Source organism: Monodon monoceros, unplaced genomic scaffold (genome assembly GCF_005190385.1).
Source record: "Monodon monoceros isolate NGI ecotype Baffin Bay Population unplaced genomic scaffold, NGI_Narwhal_1 Super_Scaffold_6, whole genome shotgun sequence".
NCBI lineage: Eukaryota > Metazoa > Chordata > Mammalia > Artiodactyla > Monodontidae > Monodon > Monodon monoceros.
The window spans coordinates 70,471,779-70,485,500 of NW_021703783.1; the positions used below are offsets into that span (position 1 = coordinate 70,471,779).

The 13,722-nt window shown below is 35.3% G+C and overlaps 1 protein-coding gene across 4 annotated transcripts in view; it reads right to left on the bottom strand.

Annotated features, from left to right (window-relative positions):
* Positions 1-13,722, bottom strand: part of ATP2B1 (ATPase plasma membrane Ca2+ transporting 1) — a 131,415-nt gene that overhangs the window by 23,582 nt on the left and 94,111 nt on the right. For all 4 annotated transcript variants that reach the window (XM_029204543.1, XM_029204541.1, XM_029204540.1 and 1 more), the window contains 6 exons: positions 12,502-12,744; positions 10,837-11,078; positions 8,016-8,253; positions 2,701-2,880; positions 1,975-2,062; positions 1,277-1,383 (listed from right to left, as the gene is read on the bottom strand). In XM_029204543.1, coding sequence (XP_029060376.1) covers positions 1,277-1,383; positions 1,975-2,062; positions 2,701-2,880; positions 8,016-8,253; positions 10,837-11,078; positions 12,502-12,744 — 1,098 coding nt within the window. The remainder of the gene's footprint in view (positions 1-1,276; positions 1,384-1,974; positions 2,063-2,700; positions 2,881-8,015; positions 8,254-10,836; positions 11,079-12,501; positions 12,745-13,722) is intronic.

Consider the following 13,722-nt stretch of genomic DNA (forward strand, 5'->3'; position numbering starts at 1 on the left):
CTGCTTACCATAAGTTTGGGATAGGGCAGGGTGGGAATCTTTGGGTTCACAGCTATTGGTTGAGGGTACTTTACCCATATCACTTCCTTCTTCCATCTCCCTCACTCCTGTTAAAAGGCAGCTACCATGGTGGTGCTTCTGCTAAACCCCTATTTTAGCAGCAAAATACCAGGGGGACAAATTATACAAATAAACATTGGTACACATAAATATTCTCCTTTCTGAAACACTTGGGGGCACACTGTGTTTGAGAATTCAAAGTCTCTCATGCTTTAGAAAGATAATGCGGCACATACCTTCTATCACAAATTCTCCCAGATAGGGTTACCATCCCATAAAAACACATTAATATCTCTACAATGACTATGAATGTTCATATTAAGTGGGACAAATAACATCCTCATATCATTCAGAATATTTTTTGCAATCAAATGATTCTGCTGTAAATTTAGGAAAAAAAATGTCAGTTTTCAGATTTTTGGATTTGAGAACTGTGATTATGAACCTGTATTTTCCAAAAATGAAATAAATCAAATTAAATAAAATACTTAAATTTTCTATGGCACTGAAAGTACAAAGATTCATTCCAACACTGAAAAATTAGAAGGACTGGATTCAAAGATATAACAATCTAATTTCAATTATTAAACATTTATGTAGCATATGTATTTTATGATACCTATTTTATAGTAAACACTTCATCAGTATTATGGCTACAGTATAAAGAAAATAATAATGCAATGCTAAAATTTCCTAGCACTTTTAATAATCAAATATAAGTTGAGAACTTGGGTGAGGTACAGATCTTTTTTTTCAATCAAAAAAGATTACAAAAAAAAGAGATTACATCTATTATACATGAAATGATTACTATTAAAAGTTACTCTTAAGACATTTTCAGTTGAGTGGAAGATTCTTAATCATATTCTTAATTTAAATACATATAACTGTTCTAAGCCTGTCTCCTATTTAAGAGGACTGCTGTAAGGTTTAGATGAGATGACAGACATTTATATATTTTACAGAGTACAAGGTAAATGTATGATATTATTATAACTGTTCAAAAGACGTCACGTCATCTTCCAGCATCAAATAAAGGTATTATATAAACTAATTAGACTTATAAACCAATTTAGGCTTACATATTATCCCTCAAGCTACTCTTGAGGGACAGTGTTTAAAATCAACACTAACTTAGTAACAAACAAACAAACCAAACAAACAAAACCCAGCCAGTAAATTACATCTGAATATTTGAATTATGTTAAGTTCCTACCATTGCAAATCCAACATCAGCTTTCTTTAATGCTGGGCCATCATTTGTACCATCACCAGTTACAGCTACAACCTGGCGTTGTTCTGAGACAGTGCTGTCAATTATACCTGAAATAAAAGTAAGTATTTATGCTGTAAAAACAATCTGTTTAATTAATGAAGTGATTCTGCAGAATATGCTAGCTAGCCAGTTTTACAGACTCTAAGTTAAAAATAGGGGCTTCCCTGGTGGCGCAGTGGTTGAGAGTCCGCCTGCCGATGCAGGCGACACGGGTTCGTGCCCTGGTCCGGGAAGATCCCACATGCCGCGGAGCGGCTGGGCCCATGAGCCATGGCCGCTGAGCCTGCGCGTCCGGAGCCTGTGCTCCGCAACGGGAGAGGCCACAACAGTGAGAGGCCCGCGTACCGCAAAAAAAAAAGAAAAAGTTAAAAATAAATAATTAAACACAGAGAAATGGAAACTGCTGAGATGTTGGGCAAGGAACAACTCCAGAAATTGTTGTATTAGGAGTTATATCCTGTTTTAATCACTGAAGATAAACACAATTCACCTAAGGTATCGAAAGGAAATGTATTTACATTTTATTGGAGAAGATGATATCCACAGTTCAATCTAATATTCAGCATCTATTACTATTTTAGGAAGCAGAACGCATTTCTCTATTAAGAAATTGCGGAGTAATTGTAAAATCTACTCACCTTTAACCAGTGTATGTTTGTCAGTAGGAGATGACCTTGCAAGCACTCGAAGCTTTGGCCAAATCTTGTCTATCCGCTCTTGCTCAATCTATAAATTTTTGTCAAAGTTAAAACGTGCCCAAGCCTAGTTTTCTAATTCCAAGTTAGCGACCTAGCATTTGTATCAGTGGTTCTTAAAGTGTGGTGGACAGATCAGCGGCATCAGCAACTCTTGAGAACTTGTTAGAAACAGAAATTGCTGAGCGAGACCCAAGGCCTATCTTATAAGACACTCTGAGGTGGGGCCTAGTAATCAGCATTTTAAAAAGCTCTCTAGTCACTCTAATGCAGAACCGCTGTTATATATATCATTACAAGATCAAATTCTAACCATCTCCCCACTGCCTATGAAAGTGGAAACTCCTCAGCGTTAAGTAGTGCAGGGTTTGGGGTCCCCTAAAATATGTTCCATAGCAACTTTTCCAAACTCATCTCCCATTACTCGCTTACACATATTGTACTTCTTGCGCCCAGACTGAAAAAATGAAGCGCTCACTCCCTTTAGGACAAATTTCTTTATCACTTGTCCCCTTTATTTCCTAAAATGCTACTGTTTTGCTTTGTGGGGTGAGGGCTGCACTGATCCAGGTGCGATGCCTAACATGTAGTGCATATTCAAGATGTATCTGTCCAAGAAATTCCTAATATACTAAAAACATATCAACTTAAACAATAAAAAGCGCTTACCTCTCCTTTTTCATTTCGTATTCTTCTGTTGAAATCTTTACCTTCTAGGCATAGGAAATCTTCCCCAGGATGTAAAATACCACATTTGGTAGCAATAGCCCGAGCAGTATTAATATTATCACCAGTGACCATCCTCACAGTAATTCCAGCCCTCTGACATTTCTTTATTGCATCTGGCACCTGGTTAATGTGGAAAAAAATTCACATGATGAAAGAAAATTAGTATTTGCAGGGTGGGGAAAAATCCCACCGAACAAATATACATTGCCTTATAGTCCCACAAATGACAACTTTAATTACATCTCAAGATATTATTTCTTGAAGTAGTCCCAATAATCTCTTCTTTCCCCTTCCACTGCCACAGTCCTAGTTCAGGCTTCACTTTCAGTTGTCATCTGACTTAAGTTGCTTACATTATTTATTTGCCAAAGGCTTTTTAAAGTGCCTTTTCCCCCTAGCAACCATTAGGCAATTCTTTCCTGGTCGGCTTTCCACCGTTCTGGTTTTACTGCCCAGACCACACCAGAGTAAAATGTTGGTGTTCTTTGGGGTTAAGGGAGGCTCACTTGTTTTTCCCCATTCTTGATCTTTTAAGGGTTATCTTACCTATTCTGGAACCTCCAACTACTAGGTACATGCTAATAACTTTCAGACCTACATATTTTTCCCAGCTCATTGTGAGAGCTGGATTCCTAGTTCCATCAGAAAAGTAGACATCAGAATTTGGGTGTCTAAAAGGGAAACGATGTTTTCTATCTAAGAGAAACCTAAAGATTATCTGATATCTTCAATCTCCTTACCCTATACATCCTTAAGGGCCAGTGAGCCCTGCAATTCTACCTCAAACCTTCCCTGTACCTGGTCTCCGATGTTTGTTGCCTGAGCTACTGCAATAGCTTTTTTTAATTGGCATCCCTGTGTTTATGTTCATTTCCCCTTTAAAACATCTGATATACCCGACAATACAGTTCTTTTTTAATACAGTTTCTCAAAAATATATGATTCCTCAACTGTTATACTATAAACCACAAAGTTCTCAGTATAACAGGGTGTCACACTTGAGCTTCAGAATAGCTCCCTAGTAGATAAAAAACAAGGATTTACTATATAGCACAGGGAACTATATTCAATATCTTGTAATAACCTATAATGGAAAAGAATAAAAAAAGAAAAATATATGTATAACTGAATCACTTTGTTGTACACCTGAAACTAACACAATATTGTAAATTGACTATACTTCAATTAAAAAAATACAAGATGACCAAATATTGCACTATTGAGCACCCTTACGCTTAAAAAAAAAATTCATTGTTTAGGTGAAATGCAAATTTAATTGGGTGTCCTGTATTTTATCTGGAAACCCTACTCTAGATCTAACTACCAGTTCACAGGAAATAGAAGGAATGCAGTTGGCAAAATCTATTATAGAATGTAGAATACTCTCCAGGACACATGTCCTTCTACAAATAATTTCCGAAGAAACAATAGTTTACTTGTTAATTGAAAGAAAAAACCAATTTGTTCTTTGACAGAGAAATTGCAAGAATGGAAAAGGGAGGAAACCTATAGATCCTTTAGATTAAAAGAGACTTGAGAGTCATGGCAATAAATTTAATGTGTGGATTTTGGATCCCGATTTGAATAAACATTTGTGACACAACTTAGGAAATTTAAAAAATAATGAATATTTAGGAATTATTGTTATAAGTTTTAAGTATCATGGTTGTGTTTCACAAAAGAATTAAAAAAAAAGAGTAGTTTCCTAGATTTATCTAAATTTTTTTTCTACTATACACAGCTTGATAGACGAATAATCAATGTATTATTTTTGTGCCTCTGCTTCTGTAATTCTCTTTGCCTAGAAAATCCTTTCCTGTTCTTCTCTAACCAGAAAATCCATGTCGGTCCTACTAGAACAGAGGTCGCAAATGCAAATACCCACAGGGCCATGCAGGTAACAGAAATGAGGAAAAAACACTGAAAGTGACAAATCCAAGACAATCCTAATAGAAGAGCACTCAGCTCTAGTCTGTTTTTTTTTTATCACAGTGGAAATGTTGACAGAATCTATCATTTCAAGAGAAAGCAGAAACCCAGATTTGTGTGTACTCTCTCAAACCTGATGTTTTACACACACACACACACACACACACACACACACAGTCCACAGATAACTTGATTGAAGGCTAACTTTGGCCTATACGCTGTTTGTGACTTCTATTGTAAACCGTGTAAATGTAACATCTCTGGGAGCTTTCATGGTCTACCTAGACAGAACTGTGCTTTCATATTATACATCCCTCTATTGTTTAAAAAAATCAATATTTGATTTTGAAAACGCTGGTCTGCTGTATAAATGTATTTCTCACTTCTCATTTGAGATAGAAAGTAACCCAGATTTGTCCATCTTAGCACTCACTGGGTGGTACCGAGATCATTTGGAATAGGAAACAATGACTAAGAGGCAGAAACTGGTCTTGGTTAAAGCTATGTGGCAAATAATATTTAAGAAAGTAAACTAAATTTATTAATAGTCCACTAACCACCAAATACTTCCACTTAAAATTTACAAACTACCTCCACTTTTACAGATAAACTGAAGAGAAGCCAAGCATCCTGTTTAACTATCTATGCATATGCAATAAAGCTGGATTTATTCTAGATATCTAATTAATCAAGATTCTCTACATCAGAACTGTACAATCCAGAAGACCCACTTGGGAAAGCTACGTCCTATTAGATTGTCTCATTTTAGTATGAAAGCACGCATCTCATTTTGTGATACTGAAGAAATTAATTGCCACTTACATGTTTTAAAAAAGATAAAACTGTCCATCAACCTCAGTGCTAAGAACACAAAATGAGCAATACATTTTCCAAAGGACAAGAGTTGAAAACATCCTGATTTAGTATTATATTTAGATAAGACTTAAGCCATAAATCAATGTATAAAACTTCGAATGGTTTTCCTTTGACCAAAGGTTGGCAAACGTGATCCACCTGGACGTTTCATAAGCATTTGAAACTCCAGAATCCCAAACTTGATCTCTAAATAGGCAGCTTCATCTGACTCTCTTATTACATTGGTAATACCATCTACCAGCCACTCAGTTATGCAAGTTGGAGACTGATTCCCCACTCCTCCAGAAGAGATCTAATTGTAGAGATATCTCAGTCCTATGCTTACTGCTCTAGCTACACACTTTCCTCAAGAGATCTCCTTTAGCCTCATATGTGAATTCTCCAGCCTACTTCACTTTCAGGCTTCCAGGTTCAAGTGCCTGCTTGACATATAATTGGATGTTTCAGAGATTGCAACAATGTTAAAAGGAGTATATCCAAACCCAACATATTCATTCCTATTGGTTCTACCTCTATTTACTTTAAAATCATAACTTTCTTTCCATCTTCCCTGCCACAACTGTAGTTCATGGTCATCTCTTGCCTGGGATCACTGCAATAATCTCATTGGGTTCCCTGCTTCTACTCCTCTTTTTAATTCATTTCTTACATAGTACCCCAAATACTATTTTAACAACATGAATCATGTCACTTCCCAGCCTGAATTTCTTCAACGACTTCCCAGTGAATTTCAGAATAAAATTCAGAGCCCTTATTGCCCAGTAAGGCCAAAGGTAATCTCGTCTGCTTCTTCTTGTCCAAACTTACAGCCACGCTGGCCTCCTTTCCACCTTTGAAAATCTAAATACTTTCTCGCCTCAAGGATCCTGTATTTTTTGTGCCATTTTTCTGGAATACTGTTCTTGCAGCTATTTACATGGCTGGCTCACTTTTAGCCATCAGAACTCAACTCAAATGTTCTATCTTCAGAGATCCTTAATGTGGTCTCTGTTATCTTTATTTTACTACCCTGTGCATATCCTTTATAGCCCTTATCACACTTGTAATAGTCATATCTGGTGCTCCCCTGCTACCCCACGCCAATTAGAATATAAGGCCTATGAGGGCAGGGACCAAGTCTTATTCCTCACAGGATGTGTCTTCACTTGGCATACTGCCTATGTACTTATCACTTTAAATGTTTATCTGTTGTGTTACCTCTCTAGAGTATAAGTTTCATAATTATTTTGTTTAGTGCAGTATTTCCAGTTCCTAGAAGAGTGCCTGGCACTACACACTGGATGTTGAATCAATTAGTTGATGATAGCCACTGAACAAAAGCTGTTTTTGCCTTTGTGCTTTTATTCATGTTGCTTCTTTGCTCACAAGGTGCTTACTGCTCACTCTCTCTCTTGGTCTAGCCAATACCTCTTCATCCTTTGAGACTCACATCAGGTAATTAACCTCTAGGAAGTCTTACTTGACCCCTCTCATGGTTAACATAACACAGTGTGGTCTTTTAATCGCATGTATTTTATACAGAGCTGGGTTTGAACACACTAGCTCTAATGTCTGGAGCTAACCTCTATACATCTCAATTTTTTTTCAACTTTCAAATAAGTAATAATACTTATAACTCAGAGGTGACTATTAAATGAAATAATACATGTAAAGCACTTGGCATAATATGTGGCACACAGTAAGAATGCAATAAAAAGATATAATTACTTTAGAAGGTTGGGGGCTCATGTTCTGTGCTCATATAACATGCTCTGCATGTGTATCTAACTATGTACTAACATCCTGGTTATAATTATGTGTTTGTCCATCCCTGCCCAGGACAGTGACTTCTTTGAGGCCAGGAACCAGATCTCAAAAATCTTTATGTCTCCAGTATCTTAGCATAGTTGCTGGTACACAGCAGTTGCTCAATAAACTTAAAAAAAAAAAAAAAAAGATTTAAAGAAGAAAAGCAAAGTCTAGAGCTGCAGACTGTCCAGTATGGTAGCAAGATGTTTAAATATAAATTGAAAAAAAATATTTTTTAATTCAGTTTTTCAGTTGCACTAGCTGCACCTCAAAATCTCAGTAGTCACATGTGGCTAGTAGCTATGAGATGGAACAACACAGAACAATTCTATGGTTGCAGAAAGTCCTATTGGACAGTGCTGGACTACAGACCATGAAAACAAATAACTTAATGGCATTTACTACGTAACTTAATATAAATATCAATTGAAAAAACCTACCCAGTTCAAGGCACTGGTTATGCTATAAACATACAGGATCCCAAAGAGAAGTTATCTAATTAAAAACCATAAACAGGCAGCACATGCATCACAAGCGCTATCATTTCACTTATCTTGGATTCACAAAGGAGAGAAATAAAATCACAAACACTAAGAAGTTTACTAGAAAACTGGTTACAGTTAGTGCCTTCTGCACATGCAGAACACAGAATGTTTCACCACCTCAGGTCTCACAGGATCTTCAATCCCCACAACAGCAATGCATGTAAGGCCGGTGACAATATCATTTTCATTATCCCATTCTGGTTCTGGTTCTCCTGCTGGGAAATCTCTGAATGCAAGACATATGGTTCTCAAGCCTTCTGATGCCATCGGTTCAATCACAGTTTTTACAATATCATCACGGTCCCTTGGTCTGAATACTTTTGCCTCACCATTAGCACTCAAGATTTTGAAACACCTATAAGGAAACGTTGAATCCAAATATCAATAATTAACAAAAATAATGGTTAATGCCATTTAAGTGAACTGGAAGGGCTAGAATCATGGAATCTGATTATCTGGAATTCAGAGAATTACATATGTTGTGTTTTTACAGACTTAAATCATATTCACTTTTCACCCTCCCCTTTACGAAATACAGTTCTCTTTTTATGGTTCTCACTTGACCATTCTCCATTCAAGTTACTTTAGACACTTCTCTTTTGGAAATGCAGGGTTTCTAAATTTTCACAAAAAACCCTAGTGGCAGAGAAGAATAAACTATATGCCTGTCCGTTTTGGTGCAGAATTAGACATTAACTTTAATTAACACAAAATTTCCAGATACTTCCTTCTTTTAAAGTAAAAAGCCACGTTCAATCAACCCTTACCTGAGATGCTGTTTCATCACCTATATTGCTTTAACCATGAAAGAAAAAAAATAACTTACTGTTAAAATAAGCACTCTATTAGAATGAGAGAGATAAAGCCAAAATAGTTTTAATTTCAGTGAAACTAACTACCACTCTTTAACTGGGTACTAAATAAAAGTTACACTGTATACTTCCCTATTTAAAGTTTATTTTTTCACATTGCCTCTTTATGTTCCTCTCCCTTGGTGATGCCACTGCCTCCTGCTTCTAGGCAGGTGATTCCCAAATCCCCATCTTCTGTTTTGATCGTTTTCCAAAGCTTTCCACTCTGACAGTCTACTCAGATGTTGTACCGTACCTTAAATTTACTGCATACAAGACTAAAGGCTGTCTCCTCACTGCCCATTGAACAGACATCAACATTACTCCCAATAATTTCAATGTTAAGTCTAAACTCTCACCTGAATACTTCCTTTCTCCTCATCATCTATATAGTATTAGCTCCTAAATCCTATGTGTTTGTCCTCTGAACAGTCTTCCGAATGTTTCCTCTCCTTTCTATTCCCCCTGCTACTCTACTGCCTTCTTCTGGCTCTTAACTTCAAGCCAGAGCTACTGTAATAGGCTTTTAAATGATATTGGTCTCCAGTCCATCCTTCCCCGCAACCCCAACCCACCTTATTCCCTGATGCAAGAATTATCCTCAGTCCCACAGCTATGCTCATTCTGCTACCTGATGAAAAAAATTCTTCAGCTGCATTATCTGGCCTACTTAACTGTTTTAACTGCTCAGGCTAACATTTAAGAGACTCCACAACAAAAAGAGTGGAAAGAGTTATTGTATACTTAATATACTCCATGCTGGATGTTTTACAGGCATTATTTTACCTCAGTGTCTTAGAATTGGTGGTCATCATCCTCTTTTTCAGTGAAGGAAAATGGAAGCCAAAGGAAGAATCTTCCCAGCATCCCAAAACTACTTAGTTGCAGAAGAGCCAAAGCCTGATTTGGTTTTGATTGAAAAATCTCCCCCATACCATCTACCTGCTTCCCAGCAAGCCACGATGCAAGATTTCTAACATTTCACGGAAATCAGATAACCAAGCATATGTAAAAGGAAGAAAGATGTCCTGTGTGCCACAAAAGCCCATCACCACTCAGCTGCACTGTATGACTATTAGCTATTCCCCCAATATGGTCTGCATATTCCCACTTCCTTCCCTCCAATGTGGCTTCCTTCAACTTGATCTTACTTCATACCGAAACCTATCTTAAATGCTACACCCTTCATAGTATGACCTCTCGTCTTAAAACTTTGTGTACATCTGTCATATTCTGCATTTTCATTTATATGTATTTTCTCTTAAACCTGTTAGATTATAATCTGACAAGTGTTCATTAAGATAACACTGGATTATAATCCACATATAAGCTAATTAAAATTGGAAATATTTTAAATATTGCAATATCAAGTGAGTTCTAATTTTCCAAAAATGCTCTTAATTTAAAAAAAAGTTTTCTGCTTCTCTACTGGAATTAAAAAAAAAAAATCAAAATAATTTCAACACCTGTAATAAAAAATAAGCATTAGGGAAATTATACATAAACATGTGATGTCAAAATTGAGGCGACTGGTGTGTATAAGGACAGTACAAAAGAAAAGATTACCATTCAAAATGACAGCAGATATTTAAATACGACGCTGCGGCAGCATAAATATGATAAAACCTCACTCTGATATAAAAGGATTCTCAAGATCTAGTTTTAATGCTTTGCTGTTCTAAAAACTAATATATAATTCATTCATCACTATCTACAATGCAGTGTTGAAGACATAAACTGCAGTTTTTCTTCCCAGAAGGCTTTTATTTTTCATGATCCTACATAACAATGGAGTCAACACGTTTAAGAACAAATATCAATGTTCACTTCATTAAACCTACCAGATTGAATGTAATGGGCTTATTTTCCCTGTAGCAAAATACTAAGAAATAAAAGAAGCTGGAGTATGAAAATGACAGAACACCCTGGGCAAAAGAGCAATACCATTAAAATATACTAAAAAAAACTCCAAGGTCCTAGCAAATGCCTGATATTCACAAAAAGAAAATAGCAACAATATTAACATAGTAGATATTTCATAAAGCAACTACAGTTAGCAATTATTCATCTAAGCATTTTACTCTTACTTTTTCAGAATTATCTCAGATGCACCCTTGCTGAATATTCGATAACTTCCATCTGAATTTTTCAGGACAGTACTCATGGACTTTCTAACAGAATTGAAGGTGTAGACTTTGTACAGTGCTTCTTCTGGTATTTCATTTCTAACATCCTGATAATCCCGTTTTAAATCCAAAAGAAGTCCCAACAAGGCACATTCAGTTTTATTACCAACATGACGTGGTAATCCACCCTCTTTCTCTGGTGGCTATAAGAAAAAAAGGTTTAGAAGCTAGTATCATCTTGTTTCTCTGTGACAGTTTAATTTATAATGTAAAACAGAACGAGACATTCTAAAACAAAATTATACAGAAATTATATAGAAAACTTCTATTAGTTTTAGCATTTCAAAGAGGGACATAGAAAAAGTAAGGTAGAAAGAAGCTCTGGAGCAAAGATGACATGGATTCCAATCTCAGCCCTGCAAGTTACTAGCTATGTGAACTTTTGGCAAATTACCCAACTGCTGTGGTCCTTGGCTTCAGCATTTGGAAAATAGGAGCTCTTATGACCCAAGAATTAAATAAGAAATGTAACTTTTAAAGTTGGTTCCTGACACATATGGGACTTAAGAAATTTTAATTCCTTTCCTTTTCTCTTGTTTTCACTGAATGTTTACATTAAATAATTCAAAATTAAATCTACTTTACTGATTTTTATGGCTTAAAATAAAAGTACAAGCATTAAAATGAAGCACTGTTGACTTAAATATATATAAAAACTTTATTTCCTTCATAGTATCTTCACAAATACCTTCTTATGTAATCATCACAACAGTATTAAGGGCAGATGTAACCATCTTTACTTAACAATTGAAGAAAGCAGAAACTAACACACCACTGTAAAGCAATTATACTCCAATAGAGATGTTAAAAAAAAAAAAAACTGAAGAAAGTAAAGCTCAGACTTTCAGCTAAGGCAAAGCTAGATCTAGAATCAAGATCTCATAACTTTCCAGTCCAATAATCCAATTCATGAAATACTAATTTTGTTTATGGTCTTCACCCACAAATCACTAGAACACATATCAGCCAAACAATTTCATGCTTTATGTTACTAAGACTTCTAAAACTTGCGAAGTTAAAAATATTTTATTCTAAGGTAGTACAAGTCTAGAATTACTTTATTCAGTTACTCCCAAAAGGTTTAAGGATCACCTTATAGGTAGGATCTACTGAGAAACCAAACAGAGCATATAGCAAGCATATGTAAAACATATTATTTTAAGTTGAAATCTAGTTTCAAAATCTTCTCTAGTAAATTGAGTTAACTTTCTATAGTAAGACAGACTAGTCTTTCACAAAATGAGCAAAGTAAAAATTTTAAATTAAGGACTTATTCTGGTTGTTAGGCTCAAGAGTTTCTAAACGCAGGAAATTCAAAATACAGGAGAAGAAAAATACAAATAAACAGAATGTATATGTTGATCAACAGATCTTACTAGTAACACAAATTGTATCAAAAGAAAAATTAAATACAGTACATGGATATATGCCTTTTAAAAACTTAACACAATTCACCTCTTCAATTTATAAATAGTAATGACAGAGCTTAAAAGCTACATACAGTCAAATCATCACAAATTGAAAAATTAATTTTCATATATAACTTAATTATTAAAGAAAGCTTACCAATATTTTTGATGTATAAGCACAATTCACAGAAATTCCTGTTACAAGGTAGGACAAAATATTTGCTGGAATAGCTTCTGGTTCAGGAATCTTTCTATAATGTTTTTCATTTATGTAAGCTTGAACAACTGTCATTCTGTTCATTGTCAATGTTCCTGTTTTATCTGAACAAATAGCTGTAGCATTTCCCATGGTTTCACAAGCATCCAGATGCCTCACTAAATTATTATCTTTCATCATTTTCTACAGTGACCAAAAAAAAGTAGTTAAGCTACATATAAAACCAATGACCTCATTATATTAAAATGATTATAAACTGCTTTAAAATCAGAACTAAAACTCCCAACTTTACATGGATACACAGTATAAAGCACCGATTTAATACTGGAAGAATTTAGTATATTTCACCATTCAAATAAGCTAAACAGAGTACCAGCTTTCCGTGGTTTCAATCATTTCCCTACTACATAACATAATCTAGTAAATGAATACAGATACCTGCACCCATATGCAAATCATGTTGACTATATGCCTCCAACACTTCTGTGAAGTGTCCTCAAATTACAAGAGCTATAATAATTTGTACTCTAAGTACAGAGGTACTTACAGCCATGTAAGAGTATATAACATGTAAAGATTAAGTCTCCTTATTAAGTGGAAAACAAAACATTCTAGTATCAGTCACCAAGGAAAAAGTAGCTTATCAGTTAAATATAGAGTTTATGGGCATGTAGCTGCCTGACTTTTTTTTTTTTCTTTTGACTCTGATAGACTGAGGTAACATAACAAAACCAGAAAGGATCATTTTTATCTTTTCCATATGTTGGTACACTTGGTCTTCTCATCCTCAGGATCACCCCTTCCTCTTATTTACAAGAAAAAGACAGTTTCTAAAAAAACCAAGAGTTTCACTGTAGCTCCAAAAAGCATTTAGGTTAAAATGCTTGATAACTGATTCTTAAAACATACCTGGAATGGGTTAAAACCTGTAAAGAGTTATTTTACAAAGTATGTTCTGTGACTATTAATATGCAAGATACTGCAAGAAACTGATTCCTTGAAGAAATAAATATGGGGAAGGAAGATTACTGTGATTTACATTAATACTGAACATTAAAATAAGGAAGTTCGGCAGTAAAGAAAATGTGTTCAGTTTTGCCAAACGCTAACAGAGGAGCCATAAGGACCACACCTCAATGAAAAGAAAAGTGACTGATAACA